We start from the raw sequence: 21,538 nt of genomic DNA, 5'->3' as shown, positions 1-21,538 counted from the left end.
GAAGTGGAGAAAGAGTTCAGGGGAGCCTGAGTAGAATTTGGTCAATGAGAGAATCTTTGTTAGCTCTTTTCCCTATATTGGCAGCCCCTTTGTTTTTGTTATTCTTTTTATTCCAGTATTTACTGAGCCCTTATTATATGTCAGGCACAAGGTTAAGTGTTTTAGATGTGTCTGTTAATCCTCCTGACAGCCATGCCAGGTGGATATAATTATCTCCAGTTCAAGGATGAGACATATGAGTGCCTGGTATAGGATTCCATAGGTACAGAGTAAGTGTTGAAGTTCGAATCCACGTTTGTCCTAAATGACCACTGTGCTATACCGTAAATAGGACAATGAAAAAGTTAAATATCAACAACAAAATTCACCCCCAGCCCCAGGGCCCACCCAAGTTACTGGGACAGGCCCTCCACCGTCATCCCGGAAATTCCAGCTGCCCTGGCTTGCAGCCAAACCAGGTCCCCCCTGCAGTCCTCAGGCCTTGGTGAGCAGCTGCACCCCGCGCCTTCCCCGCGCCTCGGGGGCCAGGCCCGCCCACCGCTCCGCCCAGCGCCCCGCCCCGCGCACCGCTCCGCCCACCACTCGGCTGCCGACAATCACGCCAGCGCACTCTGATTGGGCGCCTCCGGAGGCGGGGCCAGGCCCGCCCACCACTCGGCTGCCGACAATAACGCCAGCCCACTCTGATTGGGCGCCTCCGGAGGCGGGTCAGGCCGAGCAGCGCGCGCTGGGTACTGAGTGGAACAGCGGCGGGCGCGCGCCAATTCAGCGTTCGCGGCCGGCGCGGCTGGTCACGTGGCAGGTGCGCGGCCACGCGGGTCTCAGACTGGTGGCTCCCGCAGCAACCTGGGGCCGAGGTGTCGCTAGGCTGGTGCGCCCGATCTCCTCTCGGTAGGTGGGCAGCTTCGGGTCCCAGGGCCTCGATGGCCCCCGCGCTCGCTGTGCGCCTTGCCGTGGGCGTCTTCGGGTCGCGGCCCCCAACCTCACCTGGCTCTGAGAGGCTGCAGGAGTGCGGGGCGCGCGGTTAGTGCCTGGGTGAGGGTCGGGCGGCGGCGAGCCCGGAGCGCCGATCTCTGGTCACACATAGGTGCAGCAGGGGTGGTGGCCTCGGCGTCACACCGATACGAGTTGCCGCGCTCTGCTGTGCACTCTGGCCGAGCATTTTAAATTTACGTGCAGCTCCTGACCTCCGCGGTATGCTCACAACAAAGCTGCTAGTCCAGTGCTGTTGTGTAGCTCGTTTTACAGACGAGGAACCTTGACGCTCGGAGAGAAGAGCCGACTTAGGCGCGACCCCGCAGCTAGGAAAATGGCCCAGCCCAGCGGCGCGCCGAGGCCCCTGAGGCCTGCGCTCCCCGCGACGGCGTGGTCGCCGCGCCCGCAGTGCGCGCCCGCAGCCCGCACGGGCTGCGCCGGTCTGCAGGCTGTCTCCCGGTTCCGCGAGACAAACGTTGCTCTGTGGGGCTCTTGGCCTGGTGCCCTGTGCTTCGAGGTTCCTGGAAGTTAAGTGAACCTTGGTCAGCCGAGCCCAGCACCAACATGTGCCATCAATCAGGCAGTTGCTGCACCGGAAACACCAGTTTACATTCTTATGGGATCAAATTTTGAATTTCTTGCCTGAGGGGACATGCAGGAGGTGGGTAATTGTGCTTTTATTTAGTGCAGTGTGGTGGAGGGCTTTGGAACTAGAGGTAAAACAGTTCAGATTCTAACCCTTATTATAATGACCTTGGACCATTAGCTCTCTGAGGTTCAGTTTTCTCTTCAGTAAAGTAGAGCTCACAGAGTCTGAGACATGACATTCAACAGGCAGTGGCTCAGTGGTTAGAGCATCGACCCTTGGACTGAAGGGTCTCGGGTTCGATCCCAGCCCAGGGCAACCTCGGTTGCAGGCTCTACCCCTGTCCCCAGTTGGAGCATGAATGGGAGACAGCCTCTCTCACCTCGTTTCTCTGTCTCTCTCCCTTCCACTCTGAAAAGCAATGGGGGGAAAAAAGCAAAACAGGTAGTTGCCCCAGCAGACCTCTGGGTAGTTCCACTTGTGACAAACGCAGAGGGAAGACTTGGAGACATGAGAGGCTGGTGACAGGAGAATGAATTCACTTTCTAGGTCTATCTCCCTGGGCTTGAGTGAGGAGCGTGCCTACTGTAATGACAGCTCAGGCTGCAGGGAACTGCATCCCTATGCCCAGTCCAGTCGATACAGCATCACTCAGGATCTTCACCTTCCTTACAGGGTGCCCCAGGATATAATAGATTTAATTGACTTAATAGATACAATAGATTATATCTATAATTGATTGATTATATCTATAATTGATTTAATTGAAACAGGACAAAGAACCTTGAATTCTGAATGAACTCAAACTTCTTAATGGTTTAAAAAAAAGCTTAATTTGGACTCGAGGATATGGATTTACTGAGGGTATGAATTAAGTACCCCATCTGGGGGACGACTTGATCCTGAGTGGTAGCAGGATGCTAGGGAGAAAACTCCAAGTGGGTGGGCAGTGAGGGGGGGCTCTGCTGGCCTGAGGAGAGGGTGACGGCCACACATACACTCTCACCCTGGGGTGAAGAAGTAACTGTGAGTCAGAATTAGCATCTTGCGTAAGGAATAGATTTGCAAGAGGGCTGCAGGTTGTCACGCTGAAGTGAAATGAGTGAGACCACAGATGAAGCTAGAGACTGTTCTTTTTCCTGAGCAGAGTGGAGCTGAATGCCCACAATGACTGTAGATCTATCTGACTGTCCTCACAGGAGGAGGGTTCCAAATGGACTTTGGTTATTTGGTGGTTGAGAATTATCTTCTCTGCTTGCCACCTTATAATTCTTTTAACCTTGACTAGTCAAAATATAAAAGAAGCTTTTCTCTTTGAGCTTCTAAGACCAAGGGGCATAATTTGGCTCTTGTGCTTTTTTGTGTGGGCTTACCACCTGCTGAGAGTGTGTTGACTCATGCAGAGGTCCATGCGTTGAACTGGCCCTTGAGTGCAGAGGTCAGCATGGAGAAGCCATGGGCATGGTGCCCAAACCATTTCCCTGTTCCAGGAAATGTGGATGTGGCCAGCCACATTCAAGCCTGCCTGCCTCCCCTTGGCAAGGTGATACTGCTATTGCCCCAGAAGAGTCCATTGAGTTTAAGTACAGTGCTTCTACCTTTGTTTTTCAGGGGTGGCTACATTTCTAATCATGTTGTGCTTGTGGTAAAATAATGACTACTTTGAAAGCCCCAATTAGGAATTTCCTGGTTAAAGAGTATTGATAGCTTCTTTTTGGTGCCAGATATTAAGGAGGATGACTATAATTTGGGACTATTAGACTATTTTATTCAATGGGTATATTTGTCTAGCAAATTATACTGTGTGTGTACTTGTACAGGAAAAGCTACAGCCTCTGCTGTGTTTGCTTTCACACCACTACCACACGCACAACACTTCTGACACCAGATGTGTGGGGGTTTCCTCACATCAGTGGTTCTGAGACACCAGCTGGGTGTCTTACAATTCAGTCCATTTCTGATAATACCTGGAGTTAATTTAGTACCAGGAGACCACCCCCTTCAGGTGTCAATCACAAGCACTAGGTCCCCAGGTTACCCACAACTTCTGTCCTATTCAGGTACAAGTCAGAGGTTCCCATGACTTGCTCCTGGGATTCCATCATTTGTTAGAGCAGCTCACAGAACTCAGGGAAACACTTAAAGTTTACCAGGTTTTTAAAAGATATGCCCAGCCAGTGTGGCTCAGCAGTTGAGCATCAACCTGTGATTGTGGAGATCGAGGTTCGATTCCAGATCAGGGCACATGCCGGGTTGCAGGCTTGATCCCCAGTAGAGGGCGTGCAGGAGGCAGATGATCAATGACTGTCTCATCCATGTTTCTTTCTCTCTCCCTCTCTCTTCCTCTCTGAAACCAATAAAAATATATTAAAATAATAATAATAATAAAATATTTGATAAAGGATACAGGTGAACAGCAAGATGATATACATAGGGTGAGGTCTGGCAGGATCCCAAGCACAGAAGCTTCTATGCCCTGTGGAGTTGGGTTCATCACCTCCTGGTGTAGATGTGTTCACTGACCTGGAAGCTCTCTGAATATGCAGGCTTCCTCATGTACACATGATCAAATATTAACTCCATTTCCAGCCTCTCTCTCCTCTCTGGAGAAGTGGGGGAGGGGCTGAAAATTCCAAGCTGCTGATCATGGCTTGGTCTCTCTGGTGACCAGCCCCCCCCCTCCAGGAGCCCACCCCGAGTCACCTCATTAGAATAAAAAATGCTCCTACTTCTCTAATCACTTAAGAAATTACAAGGGTTTAGGAGCAGAGAGCAATATATATTATTTCATAGTGCTCTTGGGAAATGGGCTCTCTCCTCATGATTGGATCTTTCTTAACCTGGACACCCTCTCCCAGGATAGGCCCCTGACACAGCTGTCCAGTGAGCCCTGCTTGCCCCAGCACCCAGCTCCTGTTCTTCGTGGCACTTTCCTCATTTTATCCACCTGCATTTAGCGCATTTGCTTTGTTTGCTGTTCATCTTCCCCACCAGGGGAGTCCCTTGAAGGCATGGCCCAGTCTGTTATGTTCACAACTGTATTCCCATTAGCAATACCATGGTGGCACAGAGAGCCTCCTCGATGAATCCTGTTAGGTGAAAGCTTATCAAATTAATGGAAAACTACTGAAAAGCTGCCAACTATTGATTAATGGGGGTTGGTTCCTATAAATATTTAAACTTTCACACTAGGGGAGATGCTACTGATCACATATTCTTGTTCTTTGTAGAAATATGTTAAAAAACATGCATTTTCCAGCATTTTAATGGGATGCAGTTTTCTGTCATTCTTACAGGGTGGTTTGTGCTTTAACTTAGTTTCTTCAAAACCTTGTGGGTACTTAGAGCTTGTGATTTGGGGTTTCGAGTCTGACCATGTTGCTGTGCAGCCATGGGCTAAGATGCTTTCCTTCTCTGAGCCTCATTTTCGTTACTTGAGAAATAACACTTAAGTCAGCTCTTTATTGTTCAGGCATTTGGCAAATATTACTTCATGTATGTCCACACTGAATTCTGTGGAAGATTTAAAAAAATTAAAGTTACACATGGTCCTTGCCTTCAAGGAAATTAGTTTAGTTGGAGAGATAAGCCATAACCGGGAAAAGGTTAGTTGAGCAAAGGTAGCACAGGGCTCTGTCTGCTGGGTCAGGCCTCCCAGGGAGCAGAAATAGTTCTCATTACTAACTGGATAACAAGCTGATATCCACAGTTCAGAAGGGAACCGGAAGTCCTGCCAGTGGTTTTGTAATAGAATATCTTCATGTTTACCATTCTGAGGGAAAAAGTAGTATGAGTACTTTAGCAACTCAGAAAACTAACAGGTTGCAGTGAGCTTTGACTGAATTTAATGTTGGAAGTTCTTCCATTTTTAGGCAACTTTGAACCAGTGCAATGGCGACTGCAGTCAACAGCACTCCCAAAGATGCTGACCTGTGGTCCTCGCATGATAAAATGCTGGCGCAGCCCCTGAAAGAAAACGACATCGAGGTGAGGGTGTGGGGTATTCATGGGTGTTCTTACATCGAGTCTCCTGTTTACCTTCTAGTTCTAATCATGAGTATACTTTATTGAGAATAGCCTTGCAGTTAGTGTAAAAGTGCCAGGAGTTGACAAAGCGCTAAAAGCCCTTCCAGGGTAAATTTAAGTATTTCTGAGTGTCTACAAAGTGCAGAGTGCTGTGGAGGGAGAGGGAGGAGTCGCTGAGAAGTGACCCTTTTCTACATTTAGACACCAAGAAGCATCTTTTATTAATGTATTTTTATAGCAGTTTTATACATGAGATATTATTCACTTACCATACAATAATCTATTTAAAGTGCACAATTTAGTGTTTTTTTAGTGTTTTCACCATCAATTTATGTCACTTTTATCTTCCCCCAAAGAAACCATGAACCCATTAACAGTTACTCCTCCAAACTCCCAAACCCTAGGCAACCACTGTTCTGCTTTCTGTCCCTGTGAATTTACCTACCCATCTTTTAAGGAAGAGAAGCAATCCATGGGGAGGGAAAAGCTTGGTGAAACAGGGAAATAAAGGCAACAAGGTGGGGTAGAATTTTTATCTTAAGTATATTCTGAATTTGGTTATTTGGGTTATGGTCAGTTTCTGAGGACAAAACATGTCTCTATAACAGTAGCTCTTCTCTTTACTTGGTTATTGCTTTGATCAGAGCAGAATGTTGAACTTAAGAGGTCTACATGTTTAGTGTCTTTTCTTCTCATCAGGTTTACAACATCATTAAGAAGGAGAGTAACCGGCAGAGGGTTGGATTGGAGCTGATCGCCTCAGAGAATTTCACCAGCCGAGCAGTTTTGGAGGCTCTAGGCTCTTGCTTAAATAACAAGTACTCTGAGGGGTACCCAGGCCAGAGGTATGTGAATGTTATCAAAGGCCTGCTCCTGACATAGTGATGTAAGGTACTGAATCAGTATAGAGTCCCAACCACCTGAGGGTTTCTGTCCGTTCCTGCTGTCTGACATGCCTTTTTACCGTGCCCAGCTGGGAAAGCACCAATGTTCTAGGAGCAGCTCTACTCAGAGCCACTTTAACAGGCCAGTGCATAAAGGAGTATGGAGCTGCTGAACTGTTGTCAAGCCTCTAGGAAAAGGTCAGTAAGTTCTCCGAGTAATGTTATGGAAGGTGGCTGTTGCTGTATGAGTAACTGAATCAGTTTTGGACTGACTCAGAAGTGGACACTGAATCTGTCGCACAGAGATTGTTTCTGCATTATAAATGTTGGATTGACGTAGGCAGTGATTTCGGTCAACCCTTCACCCTAAGAACCATGAGAAATTATATTCTTTTACAGTCATCACCAGGCAAAGGTGGTGATTACAGAATCTGACATATGGTTTTGCAAATTTATACATTTGTGTCCCAAAGACAGAGAAAAAGAAGAGGTAACCCTTAGAGTTGAACTAGCATTCTGTCCTGAGATACTCTAAAGCTCTCTGTAGAAGGGCCGAAAACCAAATTGAGGGCTTGTCTTTCTCCAGCTGTGAATGACTAACTTTTGCATCGTGCCTTGAAGAGATCATTGGGTGTTTTCACAACTAATATCTCATTTGATCCTCATGGCAGCCCTACAGGGAAAGTGGTGCTGGGTTCCACATTGTAAAGATGGGATAGCTAAGACTCACTAAAATTCAGTGACTTTTCAAGTTTGCACACTGGTAGCAGAGCTGGGCCCCAAATCCAGATGTTTTCCAATTGTGGAATGATAAAAAATATGTGGTCTTTTTCCCTGGTTTCTGGCACCTGAGCTCCTAAAATTCTTGGGATCTATGGTGATAGGAATGTCTTTTATTCATAATGAGCATACCTGAGATTATGTTAAAGAGGTGACGCTTGGTGGGCCCCTAGATGGCTTGAGGATGGGGGCTGTTGGCCAGAAAGAGCAAGGCATGGTGAGAGGACTGAAGCCTGAGTTAATCACCAATGACCAATGATTTGATCAGTCACCTCATAATAAAAACTATAAGAACCCCAAAAGGTGAGGTTTGGAGAGCTTCCCAGTTAGTGAACGATTGAGTGCTGGGAGGGTGGCACTGCTGGAGAGGGCATGGAAGCTCCAAACCCTTTCTGCCATACCTTGCCCCATGTATCTCTGGCCAGTAATAGTAAGTAAAGTGCTTTCCTGAGTTCTGTGGGTCATTTTGGTGAATTATTGAACATGAGAGGGTGTTGTGGGAATCCCAGAATATGTCAGAAGTGTGAGTAACCAGGGGGACCGATAATTGTGACTGGCCTCTGAAGTGAGGTCATTCTGTGGGACTGAGCCCTTAGCTTGAGGTGCTAACTCCAGCTAGTTGGGTCTGAACTGAATTGAATCGTAGGACAGTTGGTTGGTGTCAGAACTGGTTGGTGTGAGGGGAAAAACCCACACATTTGACATTAGAAGTGTCATTACCGGAAAGGTGACCGGGCCCAGATCAGGTCTGCTTAAGGCCAGCTGGCAGTGTGTGGGTTTTTGACTTCCTGCAGGAAAGATTTCACAACAAGAATCTAGGTGATTCTGAGAGTACTTTTATTAAAGCTGGGTACAGTGAAACAAGGAAGGGCCTAGGATAGAAGAAGCAATAGGACAGCCTAGGTGGGGCTGCTTTGGTTCCCTAAAAATGTTACAGGAAAGAAATGAGCCAAGGCAGGGCTGCTTTGGCTCACTGGGAAGTCAGAGAAAGGAGGGCTTTGGGGAGAGGTTCAGGGGTTAGCGCGGGAAGAGCTGCCGCTGCCCATTGCTCCCTGGTTGCAAGTCTTGTGGGGTCCCTTAGAGTTTAGGAGATACACGCCTATTGGGGAAGGAAAGGGGGAAGGGAAAGGCATGGGTGTGGCCCCTGGGAGGGAGAGTGGGCCCTGGGACCTTCATCTTAAGGGTTTTAAAGGCTGGGAGTTTAGGGGTGGTCTTGGGGGAGGAATTAAATATAATTTCATCAGCTTTTCCAGGTGTACCCTTTCAGGGTCAGCCCCAAGGCAGGAGATCTAAACCACATGACCAGCAATATGCCAGGGGAGGAAAGTCTACCCTGGGGGCAAGGCCCAGTACCAGTTTTGACTGTTGCTAGTCACCCAGGGCTGTCCGCCCTGGTGACCTTCTGTATCTGGCTGTAAATTGCTTGTCCAGTTTGTTCAGCTACCTGTCTCAGTTTCCCCATTCCACTTGCCTAGCTTCTTACTAGCCTGCCTCATTATGAGTGAAAACCTCTCATTGACCCTTTTTTCCTTACTGTGGTAAAAAAATTAAGTACATTCACAATAAGGTGTAACCATCCATCTCCAGAACTTTCCCATTTAAAAAAAAAGAAAATATGTCTACTGATTTCAGAGAGAGGAAGGGAGAGGGAGAGAGAGAGATAGAAACATCGATGATGAGAGTCATTGATCGGCTGCCTCCGCGTGCCCTCTGCTGGGGATCAAGCCCGCAACCTGGGCATGTGCACTGACCGGGAATTGAACCTCGATCTCCTGGATCACAGGTTGATGCTCAGCTGCTGAGCCACACTGGCTGGGCCAGAACTTTCTCATTTTGCATAAACAAAGCTCTGTACCCATTAAATAGTAATTCCTGCCAACAAGCACATGAAAAAGTGCTCAACATCACTAATCATGAGGGAAATGCAAATCAAAACCACAGTAAGCTATTACCTCACACCCATTACAATAGCTACTATAAAAAACGCACAGAAACAAGTGTTGATGAGAATGTAGAGGAATTGTAACCCTTGTGCACTGTTGGTAGGAATGTAAAATGTGCAGCCCCTGTGGAAAACAGTATGCAGATTCCTCAAAAAATTAAAAATATAATTACCATATGATTCAGCAATTCCACTTCTGGGTATATATCCCAATAGAATTGAAAGCAGGACCTCAAACAGATATCTCTACACCCATGTTCATAACAGCGTTATTCAGAGTAGCTGACAGACGGGAGCAAACGGATAAGCAAGTGTGTTATATACATAGAATAGGATGTCCTTCAGCCTTAAATACGAAGGACATCCTGTCGCGTGCTACAAGCATGAAACTTGAGGACATCATGCTAAATGAGATAAACTGATCACAAAAGACATAGTATATGATTCCACTTATATAAGGTACTTATGGTAGTCAAAATCTTAGAAATGGAACATAGGGGCTGGGGAAGGGAGAAATGGGGAGTTGGTCAGTAGATACAGAGTTTCAGTTTTGCAAGATGAGAAAGTTCTAGAGATCTGTTGTACAACAATGTGAATACTTATCAATGTGAGCTACTTAACACTAAACTGTGTGCTTAAAAATGGTTAAGATGGTAGCCCTGGCCGGTGTGGCTCAGTGGGTTGAACTCATCCAGTGCACTGAAGGGTCGCTGGTTTGATTCCTGGTCAGGGCACATGCCCATGTTGCTGGCTCAATCCCTGTGAGGGTGCATGCGGGAGGCATCCAATCAATGTTTCTCTCTCTTCCTCTCTCTCTAAAAATCAGTAAACACTTTTTTTTAAAAAAAATTGGTTAAGATGATAAGTTTTATGTTACGTGTTTTTTACTGTAATAAAAAAAGTGTATATACATTTAATTTAAAAATTTTTAAAGCCTTTTGTGACCACAAGGCCTAAGTGTTAAAATTTTCTTCCGAATTATTATGATTATTAGTATGTATACTGATAAAAAAACCATAAACTTATGTTTTCAATAAATTTTTATATATAATTATTAAATGAAAAGTAAAATTCTGGTAGAAGTGCAAACCCCCCAATAACTCTCTACCTCTCCCCGCACCCAGCCCCTGGTCAATCACCATTGCACATTCCGTCTCCATGAATGTGACTACTCTTGGTACCTTATATAAGAAATCACAGTGTTGTAATGGGCTTATTTCACTTAGCATGTGCTCATCCTGTCGCTTACGTCAGCTGCCTGGTAGAGGAGCAGACACTCGCTCGGTGTCACACAGCTGGGCACTGATGGTGGCTGTGCGCCAGGGCTCCGTCTCCTTCTGTCCTGCTTGAGCTGCTTTGGCCGCTGGCAGAGTGAGCCTAAGCCCCCTGCTTCCCTCACACAGGTATTACGGCGGTACGGAGTTTATCGATGAGCTGGAGATCCTCTGTCAGAAGCGCGCGCTGCAGGTCTATGGTCTGGACCCCCAGTGCTGGGGGGTCAATGTCCAGCCATACTCGGGTAATTACCAGGTCCAGATAGGACTGAGGCAAATGCTTGTGGAGAGGAGTCCTAAGAGAAGGACTGCCCATAACAAAAGTTAGAAGTAAGCCCTTGCTGGTTGCGTTTGTCTTTCTCCATGTCCTTGGCTCCCAGCTGTTCTTGCCCCTCAAGGATAGTGCCGTATCTCTGACCATCCCCTTCCCTCATTCTCGAGGGGATTGGTGCAGGCAAACCTCTGGGGGCTACAGGGATGCATAATTGTTACCAGTCCAAAGTCCGTGCGCCCCACACTTTGAAAGGTCAAAACTCAGAGTTTGGAGTAAGGAAAGATTTGTTGATGGAGAAGGTGCCAAATGAGACCTAATCCTCAAATCCATCTTAAGAAAGTAGAATTGAGGCCCCAAGCAGATTTCCTCCAGTGATTAGCATGTCTAAAGCAGCTGTTAGCCTGAAGGCCATGGGAACTACACAGATTTGAACCAGATGGACTCAGAGATGGAGCATTTCACTATTATATATGGTGCCAAGTCTATTCTTGCCACTTCTGGTTGATGGCTTAGTAGCCAAGCTTGGGGTCCTGCCGGGCGCTTCATGGGCAGAAGCAATTTTACCTCTGGTCTGCCCCATCCAGGCTCCCCTGCCAACTTCGCAGTGTACACTGCCCTGGTGGAACCCCATGGGCGCATCATGGGCCTGGATCTGCCTGATGGAGGCCACCTGACCCACGGGTTCATGACAGACAAGAAGAAAATTTCTGCTACATCCATCTTTTTTGAATCTATGCCCTATAAGGTAAGAGTGCCTCTCCATAGCTCCGTAGTCCATCTCCTCAGAAAGCCTCCAGTGTTTGGCTGTACCAATAGAAAGAAGTTTTGTTCACCTGGCACTATATGAAGTCCCCACCTTTCACCATTTGTCATTTCCCTGTCCTGGGGACTCCTCAGGCATACAGGGCTGTCTGAGGACAGTTGGGATGGAACACAGGGGGCCGATCTGAGGCACAGGGGGACAGTTGGGGAGGCAACTGCACAGGAGGTTCCAGCCACAGCAGGGTGGCTGACTGCTCCAGAGCTAGGGGTCAGTGACAGCTGGGATGACAACTCCCAGCAGCCAGGTCCACCACAGCTGGACTACTAGTGACAGCAGCTGCATCCCTAGCTCCAGCACCAGAGCCAGCCGCCCTACTTATCATCAGCACCTAGCCAGCCCTCCTTAGCCCAGTCAGAGCCAGGCCATATGCCCATCTCAGGACTGGCAAATATTTATGTGGGACCCTTGTCATAAACAGTTTGGTTTAAAAAAAAAAATGCATGTAAGGCCCTGGCCAGGTGGCTCAGTCATCCTGATACACCAAGGTTGGGGGTTCAATCCCTGGTCAGGGCACATACAAGAGGCAACCAATGAGTACATGAATGGGTAGAACAATAAATCAGTGTTTCTAAATTCAATAAAAAAATTTTAAAAATGCATGTTAGACTCATGGGCTCATGAGGGGCATAGTGACTTATCTACAGAGATAAATAGATAAATGGGTACAAAGAGGTAACCATACTTGTTTATGGTACACTCTGTGCACGTGATGATTTTTCCTTGTGTCCAAGAACTCTTTCCTCGTGTTTATTGAATGGGCCATCCCTGGTTCGTTTCATATGTCCTACCACGAGCAAAGGTAGCCATGCATTATTATGCTTGGTTGAATATCAGACACATAATTTTATCTTTTTAAGAAAATCAAGCTGCCCAGGCCAGTGTGGCTCAGTTGGTTGAATGTTGTCCTGTGCACTGAAAGGTGATCCTGGTCCAAGCACATGCCCAGGTTGCAGGTTGGATCCCTGGGTGGGGTGTGTACAGGAGGCAGCCGATACATGTTTCTCTGTCTCTCTCCCTCTTCTTCTACCTCTAAAAAAATCAATAAAAACATTTTAAGAAAGAGAAAGAAAGAAAGAGAGAGAGAGAGAGAAAGAAAAAGAAAGAAGGAAGGAAGGAAGGAAGGAAGGAAGGAAGGAAGGAAGGAAGGAAGGAAGGAAGGAAGGAGGGAAGGAGGGAAGGAAGGAAGAGAGAGAGAGAAAGAACACCAAGCCATTGATCTCTCTTGGCATTCTGTAATCATTGTTGCATATCTTTGATTGTTTGCTATTTTAATCTATTATTAGCCTTTGTCTCAGTTCTAGTTAATTGCACATATGCTTTATTTTATTTTATTTTTTAATTGGTTTTGGGGAGAGGTAGAGAAACGCTGATTTGTTCCACTTACTTGTATATTCATTGATTGCTTCTTGTATGTGCCCTGGCTGGACATTGAACCTGCAACCTTGGTGTATTGGGATGATGCTCTAACCAACTGAGCTACCTGGCCAGGGCCATATGCTTTCTGAGTGCAAGTGATGGTTCATATATTTTCATAGAAAGCCTTGGTGTTTCCAGTGACAGGTATCTGCACTGGCCAACGCTGACCTTGAAGATGGATTTTGAAACATGACAGTGGTAATACAGTGATCTGTCTTTGCACTGAGAACACAAAAGCCAATTCCTAGTTTCTTTTACCATAGAAAGAATGGTGGCAGAGTAATCACCAACTTGCTTTTCAACCTTAGATGAGGCCTTTGGGGGCCCAATGTCTGCTGTTACTGAAGTCTTCCCTCTGGTCCTGTGCTATGAGGGGCTGCTCCTTCCCTCCTGTCCAATGCCTCTGCACTGCTCTGGCCCCAGGACAGTGTTACAAATGCCTATGAATTGTTCCAGGAGCTGTTTTACTGTCAAATTTTCAAGATTAAAAAGAGCAAACAAGAAACCTTTTTTAAAAAATCTCACAAGTTTCAAAAGCAAAATGTGGAGGGAGAGAGTAGCGACAGATTTTTTTGGTAATTATATCCTCTAAAAATTTTTTAGAGTGATGTCCTTTTTTGCCCTGTAGATCAGCCATTGATTTTTTTTATCAATAGTTTCTTTGCTCAGTTCAGGTGACTAAGAAAGAATCGGCTACATCCCTAAAACAAAACATAAGACAAAACCACAAATCGTCTTTCAGCCTGCCTTTCCAGATGACTTCTTGGTCTCTATAACCTAGCACACAAGATTCTGTAATTGCGTTGAATTGAAAACACTTTTTTAATTTGGAAAGGGTGACCACCTAACCCAAAACCCTTCCCTCCATGGGACAGGGAGTTTCTTACCACCTCCTCCCTAGAGGGCTCCCATGCCCCCCATGTCCCTAAATCTTTCCTACAGTAACTCCTCCTACTGTGATGATTATTTTTTTTAAAGATATGTTTTTATTGATTTCAGAGAGACGAAGGGAGAGAGATAAAAACATCGATGAGAGAAACATTGATCGGCTGCCTCCTTCCTGCATGCTCCCTACTGAGGACTGAACCCACAACCCGGGCATGTGCCCTGACCAGGAATTGAACCATGACCTGGTACATGGGACAACACTCATCCAACTGAGCCACAACACCCCCCTGTGATTATTTTTACTTCCCCTTAGCATAAATGCTTTAACATAACTTTAATAAACTGAACTTACTAAGAAATGTGTTGCCAAAAGAAAAAAAGTTGTTTTACCTTTCCCGTGGAGATGGATCTGCAGTCCATCTGGAATTGATTTGTGTGGCTGAGGCAGGCATCCAGATAACATTTTTTCGACGTGGATATCCAGTTGACCTAGTGCCATTTATTGGAAGACCATACCTTCCCTGCCATCAGTCGATAGCTAGCCGTCACGACAGGCTCTTCTGCCTGTCAGATCCTCCTCCCACAAGAACATACCACCTTAATTACTGTAACTTTTTAAAAGTGTTTTTAAATTTCTCTCAAATTTCATTTTCTATTTTTTGCTGCTTATATATATGACTATAATTGATTTTTGGTTTTCGACCCTATATCCAGTGACCTCGCTAAATTCAGTTGCTAATTCTAATAGCTTGCTTCTACAGTCTTGGAACTATAGTTGTGTCTGTGAGTAAAATCAGCTTTTTTAGGTTTTCTAATCCTTATGCCTTTATTTCTTTTTCTGGCCTCATTGAACTTGGACTGAAAGTGCTCTTGGCAGGCACTTTGTCTCATTCCTGAAAGTAACTGAGTCAGTTCCTGCTTGGTGTGGTGCTTGCTTTATCTTTCATTCTGCAGTGGCTTTTTGGTTCCTTCTCATCCCAGGAGAACCCTGGGGGAAGGGAGGAGGGCATTGTGAGTCGGTGAATGATACTCAATTGTCTACACCACTTGTGCATGCCAAATACTCTAGTATCCCACCTCACCCTCAAGTCCTGGCCTGGGACATCGTTCCTGTTTTCATGGCGGAGAGGAGCAGACAGCTTTGAGCAGGTGGAAGAAGCCATCTTATCCTTGACAGCTGGTGCAAGTTCAGGTGGGAGGCCTGGCTGGAGAGGGCTACCTGAGCCTGCAGTATCCATGACATTCCACAGGTGAACCCAGACACTGGCTACATCAACTATGACCAACTGGAGGAAAATGCCCGCCTCTTCCACCCGAAGCTGATTATTGCAGGTGACGAACTGCACAGAAAGCAACTAAGTGTAGTAGTTACCAGTCCCAGGCCTCTTACAGAGTGAAGATGTGACGGTGTTCCCCACCCTGTCCTTGTTCACTGCTAGTTTCTTCCTTGGCTGAGCTTCTTGGGTCTAAGTATATTCTATTTCAGGCCAAGTGTCCGTTTTGCCACCATTAGCATGTGGTGCAATAAGATCCGAGGCTGATTGCGGAGAAGCATCTAGAAATGTTTTTCCCCGACTGATTGGGGGGGGGTAGTAGTAGCTGGAGGCCATCCTGACCATCATGCCATTGAAGAGGCAGAGATCACAGTGGTTGCCTTCGACACAAAGGCATTTTTTGAGAACATCCTTTGTTTTTGTTCTCAGATTTTAGAAGGAGAAATACTCAAGCTTTTGAACATGTGTATGCAGAGGCCACCTTGCAGCCACTCGTAGTTGGCCATGGGTCTCTGACAGCGGTATCACTTTCGCCATCTTAGGAACCAGCTGCTACTCCCGAAACCTAGACTATGCTCGATTGCGGAAGATTGCCGATGACAACGGGGCATATCTCATGGCTGACATGGCGCACATCAGCGGGCTGGTGGCAGCTGGCGTGGTGCCCTCCCCCTTTGAACACTGCCACGTGGTGTCCACCACTACCCACAAAACCCTGAGAGGCTGCCGCGCCGGCATGGTGTTCTACAGGCGAGGTGTGCTCCTGAGCATGGATGTTGGGGTTTGCTTTCTCCTCTGGGTGTTCACATCTGGTTTAGGAAGCTGAGGAAAACTCTTACCTGGCCCCTTGAAGATATTAAGATCCCTGAAAGAGCTGCTTAGGAGGGGATGATGACAGGCCTCAGAAGGGATCTAGAAAGAAGCCCTGAGCCCAGCTATCCAGGTCCTGGGAAAGGAGGAAGGATATTGTGCTGGAGACCATCTTCCTTTGGCTCAACTAACCCTCTCATGAGGCAGGTGTTGGACTGAAAGGGAGATGTGCGTGGCTGCCCAAGGGCTACCCAGAGGCCTCATGGAACAATTATTTTGGAGGACTTGGCCATGTTTCTCCTAGAGAAAGATTCACAATCATCAAACCATAAGGCATTGATGTATAAATCATAGTGCCAGTTTTATCATGGTAGTGTGGAATTTCTCTTTCCAATAATGGAATGCTTACAGTCCACATGTACGTAGAGGCTCCCATTATTTTGGGATTCCTGTACCTGAGAAAGCCAGAATGGCAATCAGGTCATCATTTAGCCCGTGGTGGGGACTGGTGCATGAACCTGCATCAGCAGAGAAGCCAGCCCTCCGGAAACTGGGTCAGGAGCTCCTCGCCCAGCTCCAGCCCTGGACACAGCCGTGTACCCATGGGTAGCCTCTGCACTCCTGAGGTCCTTCAGTTGTGTGGAGGTTTCTGAGGCAGGTAGCCATTCCCACCGCCCTGGGAGATGTTTGTTTTCCCCACTGGATATTGTGATTTGTTGGCTCAGCTGGCCAGAGCAAATCTTGGTTGTGCCCCATACTCACTGCGATCTTGGGCTAGTTGTGTGACCTCTTTGTGCCTCATTTCCTCACCTTCAGAGCAGGGACCAGAGTAACAGTACCAGCTCCTTTGGACTGCTGTTGTGAGGATACAATGAATTAACTTAGGTGAAGTGCTTAGAGCAGCTCTGGCTCACAAGAAGGTCTATGGAGACATTAGTAGTTATTACCGATTATTAACCTTTTCCCTGAAAGGAACCTTATTTCCTGTGCCTAGCCACATGAGTCTTGTCTCCCTCAAAGTAGTTGTATTAAAAGACCGTTCTCTGACACTTCTTGGAGGAGATATGCCCCTGGTGTATTCTCTGTTACACTGTGTGTCCCCCTTTGGAGGGAATTTTCACCCTTTCATTTCATCTGGGCGTGGTGCCCCCCTTTGAAGCAAGCGCCCCCTGTGCCCCGCAGCATTTCATACCAGGTCTTGCCTCCCGGAGTAGAAGCCAGGCTTGTGCTTAGCATCGCCTAGCTAGGCAGTCTGGGTTTGATTCCAGGCAGGGAGAAAACAGCGGGGCCAGCCTATCTGTTGTTCCCATTGTGATGTTTTTTTTCCAGGAGTGCGCAGCACGGATCCCAAAACTGGCCAAGAGATTCTGTACAACCTGGAGTCGCTCATCAACTCTGCTGTGTTCCCAGGACTACAGGGAGGTCCCCACAACCACGCCATTGCTGGTAAAATCACGAAACCCAACCCCAAGCCGTGAGAAGGCATCCCTTCACCCATGGAGGCCCCCATGCAGTCAGACTGAGGGTTTTCCCACTTTGTTCATCTTGTGCCCCTAACTCCCATCTCACCTGTCCACCGATGTTCATGCCTGGATTCCTACACCAGGGAGAAACTAGAGGACTGTCTCTGACTAGGAGATGCTAACCAGGAAGTCCAGGAAACCGGTGACTGGTGTAAGGTAGAGACATGTGTGGCTACCCCTAGACAAAACTGAGAATCAGGCCCATTCTATGTGTAGCCCTCTTTAAGAAACAACAGGGAAGGAATCTGACAACTGGAAGAAGGCATAGCAAAGGGAGTTTGATTAGCAAGGACAATGCCTCTCCCCTGACCTCCTGTGGGGTAGGCGCGCCTGTGTCTGACCCTAGCTTCATCGACCTTGGAGCCCCACCAGTAGCTCCTGGCTCTGACTCCACGACCCCTCCCAGCAAACACTCATTGCCTTATTCCTTCTCTGTACAGCGGCTTAGAAAATGTGTAATGATCTCAGAGTTACTCTCTGCAGCAGCAGTTGCCGGAAGAGCCCAGGACAAAGGTGTAACGTCTCCATCATGAGAAGCGCTGGTGTTTCGGAGAGGGGCAAGGAGGAGACAGTGAACGGGGAATTTAGGCACCAGGCCATGGGGCGGGGCTGGCTTTCACCAGGTGTTTTCATGTTCCCCTCTTGTACCTGCAAGCTCAGCATCTGCAGTTTCTTCAACTCTCAGAGGATGGCATCCCAGCCTCCAGCTACTCTAGGCCTTTTCGAGTCATTTCCTCTGGCAGGACTCAGGCACAAGCATTTTGCCTTCTCCTCCATTTTCAGTGGCCTGTAAGCAGCCCTCAGGATTGAACACAAGGTACCAGATAAGTCTGGACGCGCAGGGTAGAGCAGGCTCCACCCTCACCTGGACTCTGAGCTGAAAGATCTGCATAATTTTGCATCAACACATCAGTTTTAGGGCCGCTAAGCAATCATGTCACATATCGAGCTTAAAAGAGGACTGTCAATCTATCTTGCTTAAGAAAAGCTTTCCTGTGGCATCTTATTAGCACAAAACTTCCATGCCTGGAAGAAAGGCTACCTCAAAAGCACATCCTCCAGAAGAGGTCAGGAGGCTTAGCCAGGTAATTGTAGGGTTAAAAATATACGTCATTTGTGGGGGATATAATCCACCCCTTTCCATGACTCCAAAAAGCAAGGACGCCTGAGTGGAAACAAGGTATTTTTGACTCTCAGTCTGTCTTTTAGTCTGTCTCCTGCCTGACCAGTCTCTTCCTGCAGGGGTTGCTGTGGCTCTGAAGCAGGCCATGACTCCAGAATTCAGAGTTTATCAGCGCCAGGTGGTGGCCAACTGCAGGGTGCTGGCTGCGACCTTGATGGAGCTGGGCTACAAAGTAGTCACAGGTACCAACAGAAACTTGGGCGGCACCCGTGACCGAGGCCATGGCCCTGCTCCTTAGGTTAATCCAGTTGGGGTATGGCCGCAGGGGAGTGGCCCTGGCACTGTGGCTACAGATGGAGTATGAGTTGGGATCACTTCCAGAGGAGCTGGTGTGCCCCTTGTGGCCTCCCCCTTCCTTACACAGTGACAGCTGCCTCCTCGGCTGGGCCAGAGACGATGGCAATAGTAGCTGCCATTTGTCATTTGGCAGGTGAGGCCATGAGTCCTCAGAACAGCTTTCTTAAAGGAGTACCTGAGGCTCACCTGAGGGAGGTTAGGCACAGTGGTCACATAGCTGGTGGGTGGCAGCGCCAGGACTTGAAACAGGGCAGGACGCCGGGGCCTTCCCTCTGGCGATGCCTTGCTCTGGCCTGCAGCAGTGTCTCCACTCACCTGAGGGTCAAGGTGCAACAGACCATCCTGCTGGGAGGTCGTGGGAGTTTTCTGTGTCCACGTTTGCTTTAATTCAAAGATGGTGGCGCTGAGTGACATGGACTTTCCAGGTGAGGGCCTCACTCAGGGGTGCCTTCCCCTTCAGCCACTGCAGGCTTACAGTTAGGATGGCAGCGGTTTTCTGGTAGGCAGTGGACTTGGTCACTGCGAAGAAGGGCAGCTTTCTTTTGCTCACAGGCTGCCGTGTGCGCCAGCAGCAGGTGGGCCAGGAAGGTGAGACCTGGTCCCCTGTAGATGCAGGTGCCCACTCCCTGCCTGCCCTTCACAGGGTTATAGGCCCCGGTCTGAGGCGTTGGCTCCCCACCAAACCTTGTGAGCAGCAGAGCTGGGGCAAATGCCATCTTCTCTGAAAAGCACCTTTTTTCTGTTGTCCTTCACTTCCCATCTTTGCTTTCCCCTTCCTCCCCATCTTCCAGTAGGAAAGCCACAGAAACCTGACTGGACTGTGACCTTCAAGGTCCTTTAGGTCACTGTTTCTCAAATGTGGATGTGCATATGTCATTGCAGGCCTGGGGTGGGGTCCACCTATCTAACCAGCCCCCAGGTGATGCTGGTCTGGGAACCAGGCTTGGCATCACAAGGATTTAGGCCAAACTCTGTCTGGGTACAGGCAGCCCTGGCAGCCCTGCTGCTCGAAGCCTCCCGGTGAGTCCCCCCACCCCCCCTGAGCTCCCAGGCCTGTCCTCACCCTTTGTTCCCTCTGCTCTGAAGACTCGGTGCAGCAGCTGAGGCACATAATGGTGATCGTAATCACAGCCAGCATTTCTGGACACCGGCCCTGTGCCTGGCACTGGCCAAGAGCTATACATAGTACCTTATTTAAACCTGACAGCCTTGTATATTGTTGGTCTTATTTTACAAATGGGTGTCTGAGGTTCCAATTATGAACTGCCTGATTAAAGCCACACGGCTCATAGGTGGGAGGCTGTGGGGGCTGTAACTTAAGCTCTGGGCTGCGGGGTCCAGAGCCAAGCGTTGACTTAGTTCACCTGCATCTTTGAAATCATCGCTGTTGCCAAGTTAGTGAATTGGTATTAGTGAGAGTTCAAAGTGAAAAGATCCAGGTACTGCACTTCAAAGACTTCTGGGCGGCCTTGGCCAGTTCCAGAATGTTCCTGTAGCCTCGATATCTTCACCTGCACCACGTTAATACTATCACCCTCAGGACCAGGATAAACTCTATGGCAGGCTATTGTGCCTGATGCCCAATATGTGCTCAGTGAAGGTGGCGGTTACACAGTTACATCAATGGAACCACCACCTGCTACTCTGATGCTGCCTCACAGGGAGCCTTGAAGATTGATTTCAGAGATGTGTGGGAACTTCCCAAGTGATTTGTTATAGAAACAGAAGCTGTGAGTAGCACTGAGCAAGCTGTCACTCCCCAGACAAGCTTTGAGGCTCTTGCCTGGCAGCCGGTGTGCTGGGTCATTGCAGTGGGCAGGCAGGTCATTCTCCCCTCAGCCTCACAGCCCCTCTGCATGATCGGGCACCCTTTCTACACACTGTCCTTTCTATCCAGCTCTTAGGTCCTGGAGTGTCTTGAGGTGAGCAACGCCTTCCAGGGAAATATAGTGGGGCACTCACCATCCTGACCCCATCGCTTTCGTCCTTTCCTCCCCAGCCCATTAGGAAGAGAGAAATCCCTCCACTTGGCATGGAGTGACCATCTGCATTCCTACATGTCCTACTTGGTTTCCAGGTGGTTCTGACAACCATTTGATCCTCGTGGATCTCCGTTCCAAAGGCACAGATGGTGGCAGGGCTGAGAAGGTGCTAGAAGCCTGTTCTATTGCCTGCAACAAGAACACCTGCCCAGGTGAGAGTCCTTAGTCTTCTCCTCCACAACCCTCCTGTCTGCACTTATGGGCAATTAGAGCTGATGATAATTGGCTTTCTGGACAAACATCAAATGATTTGGGGATAAATGCACCATGCTGGATGGGAGCTAAGCTGTGGCTCTCCTGGATGGCTCTAGCCCTGCGAGGATTGAGCTAGTGCTTAGAGGTGAGAGGCTTTTTGATCAGGGAGGCAGGGGACACTGGAAAACAGACTGGATTTCTCAGTGGGTCAAAAGGTGTGGGAGATGCAACCCAAACCCAGACAGAGGCTAGCCTCACTTTTAGGAGCAAAGGGCATGTCACAGAGGGTGACTCTTACTATTAAAGTAGAGCAGTCAGAGTGTGCCCGCTGCCTGTGCCTTTGCTT

General features: G+C 48.0%; 1 protein-coding gene across 4 annotated transcripts in view; it reads left to right on the top strand.

The window, feature by feature from the left end:
* Positions 1-773: 773 nt before the first annotated feature.
* SHMT1 (serine hydroxymethyltransferase 1) overlaps positions 774-21,538 on the top strand; it is a 23,724-nt gene continuing 2,959 nt past the window's right edge. For 2 of the 4 annotated variants that reach the window (XM_016196480.2, XM_016196479.2), the window contains exons 1-10: positions 774-891; positions 5,434-5,548; positions 6,287-6,432; positions 10,597-10,712; positions 11,326-11,486; positions 15,119-15,200; positions 15,685-15,897; positions 17,282-17,398; positions 18,718-18,840; positions 21,033-21,149. In XM_016196480.2, the coding sequence (XP_016051966.2) occupies positions 5,453-5,548; positions 6,287-6,432; positions 10,597-10,712; positions 11,326-11,486; positions 15,119-15,200; positions 15,685-15,897; positions 17,282-17,398; positions 18,718-18,840; positions 21,033-21,149 (1,171 nt within the window). In that variant the 5' untranslated portion in view covers positions 774-891; positions 5,434-5,452. Of the gene's footprint in view, positions 892-5,433; positions 5,549-6,286; positions 6,433-10,596; positions 10,798-11,325; positions 11,487-15,118; positions 15,201-15,684; positions 15,898-17,281; positions 17,399-18,717; positions 18,841-21,032; positions 21,150-21,538 lie in introns of those variants that run through there. The other 2 variants (XM_016196482.2, XM_016196483.2) reach the window with 2 other exon arrangements.

The sequence above is a fragment of the Miniopterus natalensis genome, chromosome 17 (assembly GCF_054644295.1).
Source record: "Miniopterus natalensis isolate mMinNat1 chromosome 17, mMinNat1.hap1, whole genome shotgun sequence".
NCBI classification, from domain to species: Eukaryota; Metazoa; Chordata; class Mammalia; order Chiroptera; family Miniopteridae; genus Miniopterus; species Miniopterus natalensis.
Note: the sequence above shows the minus strand (reverse complement) of the source record. Positions and strands in the feature narration are given on the sequence as shown.